The sequence below is a fragment of the Myxocyprinus asiaticus genome, chromosome 11, assembly GCF_019703515.2.
Source record: "Myxocyprinus asiaticus isolate MX2 ecotype Aquarium Trade chromosome 11, UBuf_Myxa_2, whole genome shotgun sequence".
In the NCBI taxonomy this organism is placed as follows: domain Eukaryota; kingdom Metazoa; phylum Chordata; class Actinopteri; order Cypriniformes; family Catostomidae; genus Myxocyprinus; species Myxocyprinus asiaticus.
The window spans coordinates 34,264,369-34,279,683 of record NC_059354.1 but is presented as its reverse complement, the minus strand read 5'-3'; the positions used below and the strand labels follow the sequence as shown (position 1 = coordinate 34,279,683).

Sequence of the window (15,315 nt, the reverse complement as noted above, 5' to 3'; positions counted from 1 at the left end):
TGAATGATTGCCCTCACAACATTACCATTTATTTTTTTTTTTTTCAAAGAATAAGACAACATTCTAGGGAATAAATTACAAAGCGTAATATTTAATTTGAATCCCTTTAGCAATTTCCAGTTTAAGGCTGCTTGAAATAATACAATTCCCAGTGATGTACAAAATGTACAAAATTATTTTACTGTAAAAGTGTTCAGACACAAAATAGTTATCTTTTAACAGAGAGCACTATTACTATTTGATTGAAGTTTTAACAATATATGAATTATTAATCAGCATCATCGTCTTCATCATTATCGTTGTCATCATTGTCGTCATTATCATCATCACTGTCGTCCTCATCTTCCACATCATCGTTATCATCATCGTCATCCTCAGTGTTGACTGTTCCAGCGAGCACATCTTCTATCCAGTTTTCCAGCTCTTCCGTTGAAGGCAGATCTTCATCGTCAGGTATCTCCAACCAGACACTATCTGCCTGTCATAGACATCAAGAGTCAATGGATGTTATGTTAGAATCATACATTTGTTCTAAGCAGAATGCCTCATTTTAATTATTAGGCACATTTTGAGTAGCAAGCACATTAATGGATCTCAAGATTTTTTCATATTTATAATATGGCCTTTCGCAATTAACTCAACCGATTATGTTTTAATCAGGTCAAAATCCACTGAGTTAAAAAAGGGAAAGTATTGCACTTACATCAGTAACATTAACTACACCAATCTGTGGTCTAAAGAGGTCAACCTTGAAAGTCTTCTCCCAGTAGGGAATGAGCTAAGGAAGGAAAGAAGAAAAACACATAACCAGGATATACAGTACATGAAAATCAGTTTAAAGGAAAGAAAAGGATTTCTTTCTATTTCTGTCATCCATGTAATATTATGGTATTATTGACTGGATATACTGTATGGACATGCATCTATCTCGACTTCTTTTATTCACCAATGGGAAGTTGTCTGGGTCGATCCACAAAATACTTAAATCTGGATTGTGTGTGTTGTCTCTGGCCACCTCCTTCAAAACCTCCAAGAACTCAAAACCATCTGAAAACCACATTTAATTGTCAAGCCCAAAGCTCATTAAGTTCATTTTGATTATGCTCAAACCAAACAAAACGTTTTGTTTTTGATGTAACGAAGAGCTGAATTTAATGAAGAGCTGTATTTATGAGGTATCAATCATGAAAAATACAATGTAAGGCTGAAATGCCCCAAAACTCTATGTACCAGGGTCCTCCTCTTCTGCAAAGGCTACAATGTGAATGCCATTCAGATTATCCTCCTGCAAATCAGAACATTTATTTCAGTGTTTCAGGGCAGGCTATCATAAAAGTATTATAAAATTAAATGATACAGAGCTTAATTATTTCAATAATCATAGAATTCAATAAAAAAAAAAATTGGTAATACTTTACAAGAAGGTTCCATTTGTCAACATTAGTTAACAACAAACAAACTAAGAATGAATAATACTTTTACAGCATTTATTAATCTTAGTTAATGCACTATGAACTAACATGATGTAATAATGAACAGTTTTTACTAACATGAACAGGAATAAATAAAATGCTGTAAAAAATATATTTATAATTGTTTGTTTGTGATACCTAATGCATTAACTAATGTTAACAACTGGAACCTTGTAAAGTGTCACCAAAGTTTTATTTAAAAGGGATGGTTGACAGAAAAATTTAAGTTCTTAATTTACTCACCATCGTGTTGTTCCAAACGTGTATGACTTTCTTTTTACTGTGCAACACAAGAGATGTTAGGCAGAATGTTAGGGACTGACAGTCTCAGTCACTTTTCATGTTCAGAGCATCTTTTTCCATACAATAAAAGTGAATGGTGACTGAAGCTGTCACTCTACCTAACATCATTTGCGTTCCATAGAGGAAAGAAATTCATACTGAATTGTAATTTTTCAGTAAACTATCCCTTTTAAGAAACAAGTCAAACATCTCTCACCCAGGTCTCAAACATGTCCTCTGCCCTCAGTTTTCTAAGAGTTGGTCTGTGGAGATATTCAAATGGTCAGAGAAATTTATTATGAAAACTCGGACTGTGCTATTATCAGCAAGCAATATAAGGCGATCTCTCCGTAGTCATCTTTCCAGAATGTTACTGAATTAACCTCCCTGATTACCTCCTGTGCTTTGATATGAAGGCCACCAGCTCTTTCTCTGAATGGGGCTTGTCTGGAATGGTGATTGGTTCCTCCATGAAGGGCTCATAAAAGTCCACCTCGTTCATCTTCAGAGTCAACTCTTTAGCAACCTAAAACACAACAATAAGAATGATGGTGACAAAAACATTGGCAAGCCAGCAGATACACTGCATGCTGGGTAATTCCCATACACAATCTTCTTTCAAACTATGGATTTCAAAAGATTTCATGGGCATATGGATTTCATTGGAGAGTCATCGAAAGAAAAAAGCTTCCACAAATTTGGTGAAATATGGAGTGTTCTTTAACATGCCTGAGTATTATGTTCTAATTAGTCTATACAGTATTCTCATTACATTTTTCATTTATTCAGGATTTACTTTATATATTCAGATTTACAACTATTCAGGATTTATAACTATATATTAAAATTTTTGGAAATGTAAAATTAATTCAGATTTACAACTGTATATTCAGGATTTATAACAATATATTCGGATTTACAAGTACATATATAAATGTACAGAGATACATTTATATAATCAGAATTTGCAACTTTATTTTTGGATTTACAATTATGTGTTCTGATTTATAACTATTCAGATTTACAACTATATTCAGGATTTATAAATACAGTATATATTGAGATTTGTAACTATGTATTCAGATTTACAACATATATTCAGAATTTCTAAATAAACTCGGCAAAAAAAGAAACGTTCCTTTTTCAGGACACTGTATTTTAAAGAATTTTGTAAAAATCCAAATAACTTTACAGATCTTTATTGTAAAGGGTTTAAACAATGTTTTCCATGCTTGTTCAATGAACCATAAACAATTAATGAACATGAACCTGTGGAATGGTCGTTAAGACACTAACAGCTTACAGACGGTAGGCAATTAAGGTCATTGTTATAAAAACTTAGGACACTAAAGAGACCTTTCTACTGACTCTGAAAAACACCAAAAGAAAGATGCCCAGAGTCCCTGCTCATCTGCGTGAACATGCCTTAGGCATGCTGCATGGAGGCATGAGGACTGCAGATGTGGCCAGGGCAATAAACTGCAATGTCCGTAATGTGAGACACCTAAGACAGCGCTACAGGGAGACAGGAAGGATCATCCTCACAGTGGCAGACCACGTGTAACAACACATGCACAGGATCGGTACAACTGAATATCACACCTGTGGGACAGGTACAGTATGGCAACAACAACTGCCCGAGTTACACCAAGAAATGCACAATCCCTCCATCAGTGCTCAGACTGTCCGCAATAGGCTGAGAGAGGCTGAACTGAAGGCTTGTAGGCCTGTTGTAAGGCAGGTCCTTACCAGACATCACCAGCAACAACGTCGCCCATGGGCACAAACCTACCTTCGCTGGACCAGACAGGACTGGCATAAAGTGCTCTTCACTGAAGAGTCACGGTTTTGTCTCACCAGGGGTGATGGTCGGACTCGCGTTTGTCGAATTAATGAGCGTTACACCAAGGCCTGTGCTCTGGAGTGGGATCGATTTGGAGGTGGAGGGTGCGTCATTGTCTGGGTCAGTGTGTCAAGCGTCATCGGACTGAGCTTGTTGTCACTGCAGGGAATTTCAATGCTGTGCGATACAGGGAAGACATCCTCCTCCCTCATGTGGTACCCTTCCTGCAGGCTCATCCTGACATGACCTTCCAGCATGACAATGCTACCTGCCATACTGCTCGTTCTGAGCGTGATTTCCTGCAAGACAGGAATGTCAGTGTTCTGTCATGGCCAGCGAAGAGCCCGGATCTCAATCCCATTGAGCACATCTGGGACCCGATGGATCGGATGGTGAGGGCTAGGGCCATTCCCTCCAGAAATGTCCGGGAACTAGCAAGTGCCTTGGTGGAAGAGTGGGGCGACATCTCACAGCAAGAACTGGCAAATCTGGTGCAGTCCATGAGGAGGAGATGCTCTGCAGTACTTAATGCAGCTGGTGGCCACACCAGATACTGACTGTTACTTTTGATTTTGACCCCTTCACATTATTCCATTTCTGTTAGTCACATGTCTGTGAAACTTGTTCAGTTTGTCTTCGTTTTTGAATCTTTTTATGTTCATACAAATATTTACACATGTTATGTTTGCTGAAAATAAAAGCAGTTGAAAGTGAGAGGATGTTTCTTTTTTGCTGGGTTTTATATTTTCAGATTTATATTTAAATATTCAGAATTTATAGACAGTAATTATTTCGTGTTTGGGCCTCCATAATACAGTATGTATGTTTGTTTTATTTATGTATGTACATGAAATAACAATACTCACAGATTTTTCAAAGGTGGCAAAAAATTTGATAAAAGGCTGAAACTGTTCAGCTGCCTCATGGAAAGCCTTAAAATCTGATAAAACCAAAGAGAAAATTGAGCGATCAGGAGAGAGCATTTTTATTTATTTATTTATTTATTTATTTTTTCATTTTATAAAATGTAACATTGAATAAATTTCAACTTAACCTTTGCTGTCTACAGTATAGGAGTTCTGTAGACAGTTGAAAGTGGCCGGCTAAGGCAATCGCTTAGCCGGCCAGAGTTGTCAACTGAAATAACTGACCTCTTAACTTATAACAACTGTCATCAGCAAAGCTCAAGAGAGCGCCTAAGATTTCAAAACTGGAAAGTAAAGACATTGACAAATTTCTGAATGTTTCTTACATGGCATTTAGATTCACAACTGCAGCTGAAGGATATAATTGCCTCTGAACATCCATAATGTTGGAAAGGTTTCAGATATCTCCTGTCTCTCTTAGTTTGCACAGTGCACACACAAACTCACGTTCAGAGTCCTGACTCATGAAGAAGCCAATAAGCTTGATGTCTTCTTCCATACGGTCAAAGGCTCGCAACTCCAGGGCATTATCAATGACCTCAACTGGATCATCCAAAAGCTGACGTGTGAAAGAAAGAAAGAAAGTTAAATAGACATAGAGCAGCAATGTACTAAAACATATATATGTCTGTTTGGAAAAGATATTTAGGACAAAAAATGAATCTTTACATCCAGAAGGAACTCCACAATAATGTCTGCAGAGAGCAGTCCATCAAATTCAATCACACGGTCCTTCTTAAAGACATAGACCCTGCCCTCCTCATGCATACCTTTCAGTGAAACATGCATCATCATCATTCAGTTATGCACTTCTCCCAAAACAGGAATTAATGTTAACTTGTATTCTAAAATTCAGAATTAGCTGATGTCATTTTTAAGACCATATTCTGATTAGTGGAATCAATTTCAATTCATGAATATATCCCATTTTCATCTCAATTACTGTTAAACATTACTGTTAAACATTGCAACCACTGAGAGAATTTCAAGATGTTTTTCCCTCACCTAGTTTCTTGGCAACCTTTGCATCCTTTTGGGAGTCAGCCATTCCAAAGCCAATGTCCTTTTCCTCCAAGACCTGAGCAGCTAACTTCAGACAAAACAAATAATTTACTGATTACTGTAAAAGCTTATTTAGTAGAAGTTCAGTTTCAAAGTAAAATGTAAAATTTAGCAGCCAATCAGAATCAGAATGAGCTTTATTGCCAAGTATGCTTACACATACAAGGAATTTGTCTTGTTGAAAGGAGCTTCCAGTGTACAACAATACAAAAACAATACAAAAACAGCAGCAAGACATAGATAATAATAAAAATAAAAAATAATTATACACATACATACAGACACACATACACATGGGTAGTGCAAATCTAATACAATCTGTTATGTACAGTGTAAATACAAATCTGTTATGTACAGTTCTTTTTTTTCAGAGGAATGAAATGGCAGAAGAGGTTGGATGTGTTGGATAAATATAAGAAAGACTAAACTGTGTATAGCACATAGTTATTGCTCAATGGGGCATTTTAACTGTTCATGAGATGGATAGCCTGAGGGGAAATAAAAACTGTTCCTATGTCTGACGGTTCTGGTGCTCAGAGCTCTGAAGCGTTGGCCAGAAGGCAACAATTCAAAAAGATAGTAGGCAGGGTGAGTGGGGTCCAGAGTGATTTTTCCAGCCTTTTTCCTCACTCTGGAAGTGTATAGTTCTTGAAGGGGGGGCAGAGGGCAACCAATAATCCTCTCAGCAGTCCAAACTGTCCTTTGTAGTCTTCTGATGTCTGATTTCGTAGCTGAACCAAACCAGACAGTTATTTAAGTGCAGAGGACAGACTCAATGACCGCTGGGTAGAACTGTATCAGCAGCGCCTGTGGCAGGTTGAACTTCCTCAGCTGGCGAATGAAGTACAACCTCTGCTGGGTCTTTTTCACAATGGAGTCAATGTTGGTCTCCCACTTCAGTTCCTGTGAGATGGTAGTGCCCAGGAACCTGAATGACTCCACTGCTGCCACAGTGCTGTTTAGAATGGTGAAGGGGGTCAGTGTTGGGGTGTTCCTCCTAAAGTCCACAATCATCTCCACCGTTTTGAGCGTGTTCAGCTCAAGGTTGTTTTGATTGCACCAGACAGCCAGCTGTTTAACCTCCCTTCAGTATGCAGACTCATCGTCATCTCGGATGAGGCCGATGACAGTGGTGTCATCTGCAAACTTCAGGAGCTTGACAGAGGGGTCCTTGGCAATGCAGTCATTGGTGTAGAGGGAGAAGAGTAGTGGGGAGGGCACACATCCCAGGTGGCACCAGTGCTGATTGTACAGGTGCTGGAAGTGAGTTTCCCCTGTCTCACAAGCTGCTGCCTGTCTGTCAGAAAGCTGGTAATCCACTGACAGATAGACGTGGGAACAGAGAGTTGGTGTAATTTATTCTGGAGTATAGCTGGGATGATGGTGTTGAAAGCCAAACTGAAGTCCACAGAAAGGATCCTTGCATATGTCCTTGGTCTGTCCAGAAGTTGCAGGATATGATGTAATCCCATGTTGACTGCATCATCCTCAGACCTGTTTGCTCGATAAGCAAACTGAAGGGGATCTAGAAAGGGTCCAGTGATGTTCTTCAGGTGGGCCAACACCAGTCTCTCAAAAGATTTCATGACCACAGACGTCAGGGCGACAGGTCTGTAGTCATTAAGTCCTGTGATTTTTGGTTTCTTTGGGATGGGAATGATAGTGGATTGTTTGAAGCAGCGTGGGACTTCACACTGCTCCAGTGATCTATTGAAGATCTGTGTGAAGATGGGGGCCAGCTGGTTAGCACAGGATCTAAGATATGCAGGTGAAACACCATCTGGGCCCTGTGCTTTCCTTATCTTTTGTTGTCAAAAGCTGCGGCTCACATCATCTTCACAGATCTTAAGTGCAGGTTGAGTAGCAACCTGCACTTAAGGAGGGGGGAGGAGTGGGGTTGCAGGAGGTGTTGGTGTTTGTGTGAAGTGAAGGTCAGAGTGGGAGTGGGGTGTGAGATTGGGCCTTTCACATTTACAGTAGAACACATTCAGGTCGTCAGCCAGTTGTTGGTCCACCACAGGGTTGGAGGCAGGAGTCCTGTAATTTGTAAGTTGTTTCATGCCACTCCACACTGATGCAGGGTTGTTAGCTGAAAACTTGTTTTTCAGCTTCTCAGAGTATCTTCGTTTAGCCACTCTGATTCCTTTATTCAGTGTGTTCCTGGCCTGATTGTACAAGACTTTATCCCCAACTCCATAAGCATCCTCTTTAGCCTGAGGAAGCTGCCTGAGTTCTGCTGTAAACCATGGTTTGTCATTGTTAAATGTTAAATAAGTCCTAGTAGGAATGCACATATCCTCACAAAAACTGATATATGATGTAACAGTATATGTGAGCTTGTCCAGATTGGTGTCTGCAGCCTCAAAAACACTCCAATCAGTGCAGTCAAAGCAGGCTTGTAGTTCCAGCTCTGCTTCATTGATCCATCACTTTACAGTCCTTAATACAGGCTTAGCATATTTTAATTTCTGTCTGTAGGTTGGAAGAAGATGAACCAGACAGTGATCAGAGAGTCTCAAAGCTGCTCTAGGGACAGAGCGATATGCATCCTTTATTGTTGTGTAGCAATGATCCAGTATATTTCTGTCTCTGGTTGGGCATGTAATGTGCTGTTTGTATTTGGGCAGTTCATGTGTGAGGTTTGCTTTGTTAAAGTCACCAAGAATAATAATAACTGAGTCTGGGTATTGTTGTTCCCTGTCTGTGATTTGATCAGCCAGCTGTTGCAGCGCGGCATTCAAACACACGTTTGGCGCGATATACACACTCTCCAAAATAAACAAGGAAAACTCCCGCGGCGAGTAGAAAGGCTTACAGTTAATAAAGAGCGCTTCCAAATTAGGACAGCACATCCTCTTTAACGTTGTTACATCTGTACACAAACTTTCATTGATGTAAAAGCATGTTCCACCGCCTCTCGTTTTCCCCATTAACTCCACGATGGGATCCGCTCTGAACAGCTGAAAGCCCGGCAGATGTAACGTGCTCTCCGGAATGGCTTCACCCAGCCAGGTTTCTGTGAAGCACAAGGCAGCAGAGTTTGAAAAGTCCTTGTTTGTGCGGGTGAGGAGATGTAGTTCGTCCGTTTTGTTAGGGAGAGAGCGGAGATTCGCAAGATGAATGCTCGGCAACGTTGTTCGAAAGCCCCGCCGACGGAGTTTGACCAGCGCGCCTGCTCGTCTCCCTCGCCTGCGTCTCATAGCGCGTTTAAACAACACAGCCGCGCCTCCGACTAAAATGTCAAATAAAACGTCCGAATATTCAAAATACGGGACAAGATTGACTGGTATATGCTGGCGAATGTTCAGCAGTTGTCTCTGGTAAAACTGACAAGTAACGTTAGTCCCAAATAGGTACGTTGTTCAACCAGACACATTTATCTCAGACAAATATACTTCTTTCACCATAAGAGTTTAAATATTCGGCAACACTTCACAATAAGGTTCCATTTGTTAGCATTAGTTAATAACATTAGTTAACATGAGCTAACAAATGAATAATACTTTTACAGCATTTATTAATCTTCATTAATGTTAATTAAAACATATACTAGTTTTTTTTTTTAATCAAAAGCTGTATTAGTTAACATTAGTTAATGCACTATGAACTAACATTGAACAATTTTATTTTTAAAAACTAACATTAACTAAGATTAATTAATGCTGTAAAAAGTAAATTGTTTATAATTTCTTCATAATACCTAATGCATTAACTAATGTTAACAAATGGAACCTTATTGTAAAGTGTTACCAAATATTTAAATTTATATTAAAGGGCAGTTTGCCCTCCTACATGAAACCAAGAAACCACTCCCAATACAATTATGAGAAAGAAATGCTGAAGGAATCATCAGGAGTGGGATAGCAGCTGTTGTGGTTGTGAATATTAAATGTATAATAAAAAAAAAAAAAACATTTGGCAGGGTGCTGCTAATTCACATTGACAGAATTCTCAAGATAGTAAACCTGGCATGAATTTAGCGTAAAGTAGAACATTCTTATGTAATAATTTTAGAAGTGCTCTCTTTCCATAAATACCCTCTGTGTCCTGGTTTCATTATGATGTAAGATTAGTTTAATAGGCTACATTTTAAACCACTCCAGTCAGTATTCTAAGACCATTTCCCAAGCCCAATTTTGTTGTGTACTGTATCATTGAAAATATTCAGAAGGTCCTTAGAAGCTACAGTATCAGGTGTACATGAAGTACTCGATTAATATACTGAATGATGAATTATGTCTGTTTTTGTGCAATCCAGAAGTGAAAACAGAGAGCAACATGAAGATGAACAAGTCAGGACAAGCTGCAGTCTGTTGCCTTTTTAGTTGAGCTAGTGTTTCCTCTATTATTGTAGCTGCAAGCTATTGTATTGTACAGAACGAAAATGCAAAAAGAATTGACTTGAAAATGGCATGATGCATTATGATCATCCCAGACAGAAATAAAGTCACAGTAGCTTGATTTTAAAGTTTCCTTGTTCATCAGAATAATCTCACAGCTGCTAGCAGAGAATAGTTAGTGCTTTTTGCACTCCCTCATCTTTACATTGTCCCAACATTTAATAAATTCTATATATATATATATATATATATATATATATATATATATATATATATATATATATCAGTATTTTAATAACCACTGCACAATTTTTGAGGGTTACAATGTCTACAGGCAACTCCATGCTGCTTTACTCCAAAAAATACTGTCACATCTTATATCATGCATTATCTCTTGATTTTATCTCATTTTGTCCCTTACCTCTAGCACTAGTTCAGTCATTTGGAACTGTTTCTGCAGCTCTTTTGTGGTTGGCGGAGGAGCATGGTAGAACAGGCATAACATGTCATATTTCTTCAAGGCTTTGCGGTAGTTCTTGTCATCTATGTCCAAGACACGGTCTTTGCCATCGTACCGTGGGAACTCGAGACCCTTCTTGGCAAAGGCAAGGGTTGCCAGTACCAGAGAGCCCAGTAGCAAGAGCCAGGTGGTTTGCATGATCTTTAAAAGCGACTAAGACCTTTCCAAAAAGAAAAACAAAAATAACATTAAATCACACTCCCACTCTGTCGTGGCTCCTCAGCTGCTTTAGCATTTATGCAGTTCCACCAGGTTTTAGAGAGCCGTGTTCTGGTAGAGAGAGAGAGAGAGAGAGAGAGAGAGAGAGAGAGAGAGAGAGAAGAGAGAAAATATAAGTCCAAAAATAAAGACACAGTTAATTAAATAAATGGAAATAATTACAATCCCAACAAACAGGGCCTTCTTCCAACCTTCTTTCCAAGGGTTTGTGTACCCTTCCTCCAGAATTCAGCTCTCTTCAGGCAAACCCCCGTCTGTCTCTCTGCCTTCTTCTATGCTGACCAGAGACAAAGAGTGGCTGATGGATTGTGCTAGTAATAGGATGGGGTAGAGCAGGCTGGATACCTTACATAGAAGTGCTCCTCTAACCCCTTTTTTAGGAGCCCATTTGTTTCAGGGCTAAAAATACCTCAGTTGGACAGCAAACGGACTAGAGCACTATGGAAGGCTGATTAGACCACAGCTAATGACATTTGTTGCTGAGAGGGGAAAGAGTGATATAAAGACTTTAACTGAAACATATGACAGATGTAAACATGTAATTTCAGTAATTAATCAGCATGTTCATAAACTTGTATGTGTGAGATACAGAAAGATTGGCTGTTGTTAGTGAGAAAGTAATTGTTCATGCATGCGTACTGTACTGTAACCGTACTTCTGGATGCGTGAGGTGTGTTTTTGGTCGGGTATGCAGTACTGGGTAGTAATGGACTACATGTAATCTGGAATATGTAATCAGATTGCTAAAATCAAGTAATTGTAATTGGATTACATTACATTTTAAAATACTGAAATCAGATTAGTTACTTTTTTGTAGATTACATATTAACAAGACAACTGCTGATATACGTTTGGTAAGTCTTAGGGTTGTGTGTATTGCACTCAGAACTGATACTGGCTACTAGCCAGTCAGGTGGTAATTGAGCATTTAACCTACCTCAGCATTTAACCACTGGATCTATAGAGATAATTTCATTTTTAAGGAGACACGGGGCAAAAACATCACTGTGCAATGTAAACTCTGCTTTCGAAAAGTTAATATCCTGTCAACTGCGAAGGATTCGATGTCAAATCTAAAGCAGCATTTTCAGAGGTGTATAGTACAGTTTTTTCATATTTGTACTTTACTTGAGTATAAATATTTCTTTGGACTTTTACTTTCACTTCACCACATTTTGAAAAGAAAATTTATACTTTTATTCTGATAAATTTCTCCAGACCCTTTCGTTACTTTTGCCACATAACACCGCAAAAAAATAACAGCTGTACGTGCAAAAATGCATGCAGATCGGCGATAGTGATGTGTAATTCGTTGAAAGAATAATTTGAGTCGAATATTTTACATTTGATTCTTTTGAACTGAACAAAAAGATTCAAAAAGCGGTCTGAATGATTCATTTTGCGAATCATGAATCTGAATCAAAATCACAAGCGAAGCGCGCCAGAATACGTGTTCCTTCCACTGGGGAAGACAAGAAGCTGCTCATGTAAGTTTAAGTTAGTTTTTTTGACTAATTAATTTGATAAATTTAGGCTTAAACATTATGAAAGCTGTGAAATTATGAAGTTATATGCGATCAGTCTCCTGCCTTTCCAGGAGACCTGTTCATATAAAAGTCAATCACATGCGTTCACATTTTACATTTAACCAAGGTATGATGCGTATGAATAATTACTGTACCAGCGCACATGAAAATGTCCATCAATATTTATTTTTATATTTTATGAAGATAATGGTCTGTGAATGGTCTTTGCCTAAGCAAAACTAGTTTTCTTGTGGTTGCTAAAGTGTTATATTTGTTTTGGAGAACATTTATGCTACAGTATGCGGTTACTAGGGTTTTCTGGATGGTTGCTAGGGCATGCTATGTAGTTGTCAAGGTGATCTGCTGTGTGTTTTAGGGCATTGCTTCAGTATGTGGTAGCCAGGTTGTTATTGTGCTGTTGCTAAGTTGTTTTCTGTGTTTTTCGCACATTGCTCTGCAGTTGCCAGGGTGTTCTTGGTGGTTGCTTATTGGCCCAAATGAAAAGAGCCCATCCCCACAAGTCTCTGTTCTGGTCACTAATATGACTCAACTCTCTCCTTTAGTGTTCCAATTTTTATGGACTGTGTTCATTTACACTCATCCCATTAATATGATAATTCTGATGTGACCTGAATGTGCCATTAAAGGGATAGTTAATTTAAAAAGGAAAATTATCTTATAATTTTCACACCCTCTTTTGATCCAAATGTGTATGACTTAAAAAAAAATTCTGCAGAACGCAAACAAAAAAAGATTTTCAGAAGAATATCGCTGTTATGTAGGTCAATTCAATGTAAGTGAATAGTGGCCACCAGAACTTTGAAACTCCAAAAAGCACATAAATGCAGCGTAAGAGTAATCCAAAAGACTCCAGTGGATTCATCAATATCTTCTGAACGGATCCAATTGTTTTTGGGTGACAATAGACCAAAATATAACTCTTTTTTTCGACTATAAATCTTGACATCAGCAGTCTCCTTGGCGATCATGATTTCAAGCTCGTTTACATTTCCTATAGCACCATCTAGGGCTCTGCGCATGCGTCAAGCACTAGAAAGTGAAATCGAGCTTGAAATCATGATCGTGCCTAGAGATTGCAATGGCAAGTTATACAGTGAAAATGAGTTACAGTTTGGTTTGTTTTCACCCAAAACCAACTGAATCGCTTCAGAACACATGGATTTAACAACTGTAGTAGTATAGATAACTTTATGCTCCCTTAATGTGCTTTTTGTAGCTTGAAATGTCTGGCCACCATTCACTTGCATTGAATTGACCTATAGAGCTGAACGTTCTTCTATAAATTTGTGTTTGTGTTCTGCAGATGAAAGAAAGTCATACACATCTGGGCTGGCATGAGGGTGAGTAAATGATGAGCACCACCAATCAAATAAGTTGCCATGGGTTTAATTAACTGTTCTGTAATTTATTTGATTTACTTGTACTTTTGATACTTAAGTAAATTTAAAATCAGTTACTTTAATACTTTTACTTAAGTTGTTTTCTCATGAGCTACTTTAACTTTTACTTGAGTCAATTTCCATGAAGGTATCTTTACCTTTACTCAAGTATGACAAATGGATACTTTATACAACACTGAGCATTTTGAAACTTTACATCAACCAACTCGAATTATTATTTGAATTATCAATTATAATTGTGTGTAACATAACCATGTCACAATGTCTTTGGAAGGGTTTTGTCCATTGTGAGAAATAAGCCTCAGATGGAACAATGTGACCTTTTTATGCTGATGCTTGCTTATCTGCTTTGTATGTCTTGAGCACAAAATGTACTTGATAAGAATGTACTTCTGTAAGTGAAGGAAACAACCCCATATATGGAGGATTTGGGGGGCGGGGGTTCGAGGTGGGGGATGTAACCAACCTTGTGTGACAAGAACCATATGCTTTCCTTTTAATAAATCGAAGAACTGCTTGTGACATTCTGTGTCTGTGTATTTCTTCCCACCGGTGAATTCATCTCCTGATCGAAGAGTGACTGCGAGGAAGGCAGAATAAAGCATCCGAATCGTATTTTACTAACATCCATCAAATGCACAAAAATGCACAAATATACTTCGTTTCATATTCAATTGGATTAGCACCATACAATAACTTTCAGTTTCTTAAATTGCTTTTGTAATCAGCTTCAAAAATGAATATGAATGCATTTTTGGTGTAGTGATAACTTTGAGACATTTTTCTGACTCTGATTCACAAATATAACTGGTCTGATCTCTTTCTACATGTGGATGGCATTTGTAAAATGACGAAATTGCATGACCACATTTGTGTTAACATGCCCCGGGAACCTATCCATAATTATTGAAACTCCAATAAGAAATGCCTGTTAAACACAAACGTATTTGAGTCTGTCATTGATGGAAGGCCTAGACCGCTATCAGCATCATGGGGAAAAATATTAAAACTTCCTAAAGATTTTTACATTTGCAATCATTTATCTGAATTTGTGGACATAAGCAGAATTTGGTTGAAAGTAATCCAAAAGTAATCGGATTATATTACCACAAAAATGTAATCTGAGATTATGTTACTGATTGCATTTTTTTGTCATGTAATTTGTAATCAGTACCTGATTACAATTCACAAGTAATCTAACCAGCACTGCCGGTATGTATATGTGCTCTTGTGAGGTGATAAAGTGATTTGCGTGATATAAACAGTAAAAAGCCATTTCCACAGGGATAGCTGGCCAAATGTCTGCTTAATTTTGGAATCCCTGCACACACAGCTGAGAGGTCCTTAAGACTGTTTCACAATCAGACTGAGAGTTACTAGAAACTTTAAACTAAGACTCTAACTCTAAAAACTAGCGACTGTTAAAGGAACAGTTCACCCAAAAATGAATCCCAGATGTGTATGACTTTCTTTCATCTGCTGAAAATTTTTAGAAGAATTTCTCAGCTGTTTTGGTCCATACAATGCAAGTGAATGGGTGCCAACATTTTGAAGCTCCAAAAATCACATAAATCAGCATAAAAGTAATCCATAAAACTCCAGTGGTTAAATCAATGTCTTCAGAAGTGATATGATATAGGTGTGGGTGAGAAACAGATCAATATCCACCTTAGTCAGTCTCCACCTTAAAGGGATAGTTCACCC

General features: G+C 38.2%; 1 protein-coding gene across 2 annotated transcripts; it reads right to left on the bottom strand.

Annotated features, from left to right (window-relative positions):
• Positions 1-71: 71 nt before the first annotated feature.
• On the bottom strand, positions 72-10,985 carry LOC127447963 (calsequestrin-2-like). 2 transcript variants are annotated; one of them, XM_051710230.1, is made up of 12 exons: positions 10,856-10,985; positions 10,347-10,715; positions 5,529-5,613; positions 5,193-5,293; positions 4,971-5,082; positions 4,464-4,537; positions 2,150-2,280; positions 1,972-2,017; positions 1,231-1,285; positions 947-1,047; positions 704-778; positions 72-478 (listed from the first exon to the last, which is right to left on the bottom strand). In XM_051710230.1, the coding sequence occupies exons 2-12, from the start codon at positions 10,581-10,583 to the stop codon at positions 269-271; spliced, it is 1,227 nt and encodes a 408-aa protein (XP_051566190.1). In that variant the 5' UTR covers positions 10,584-10,715; positions 10,856-10,985; the 3' UTR covers positions 72-268. The 2 variants fall into 2 exon arrangements, with proteins under 2 accessions (XP_051566190.1, XP_051566191.1); XM_051710231.1 differs by having other exon boundaries at positions 272-474.
• Between the last annotated feature and the right edge of the window lie 4,330 nt (positions 10,986-15,315).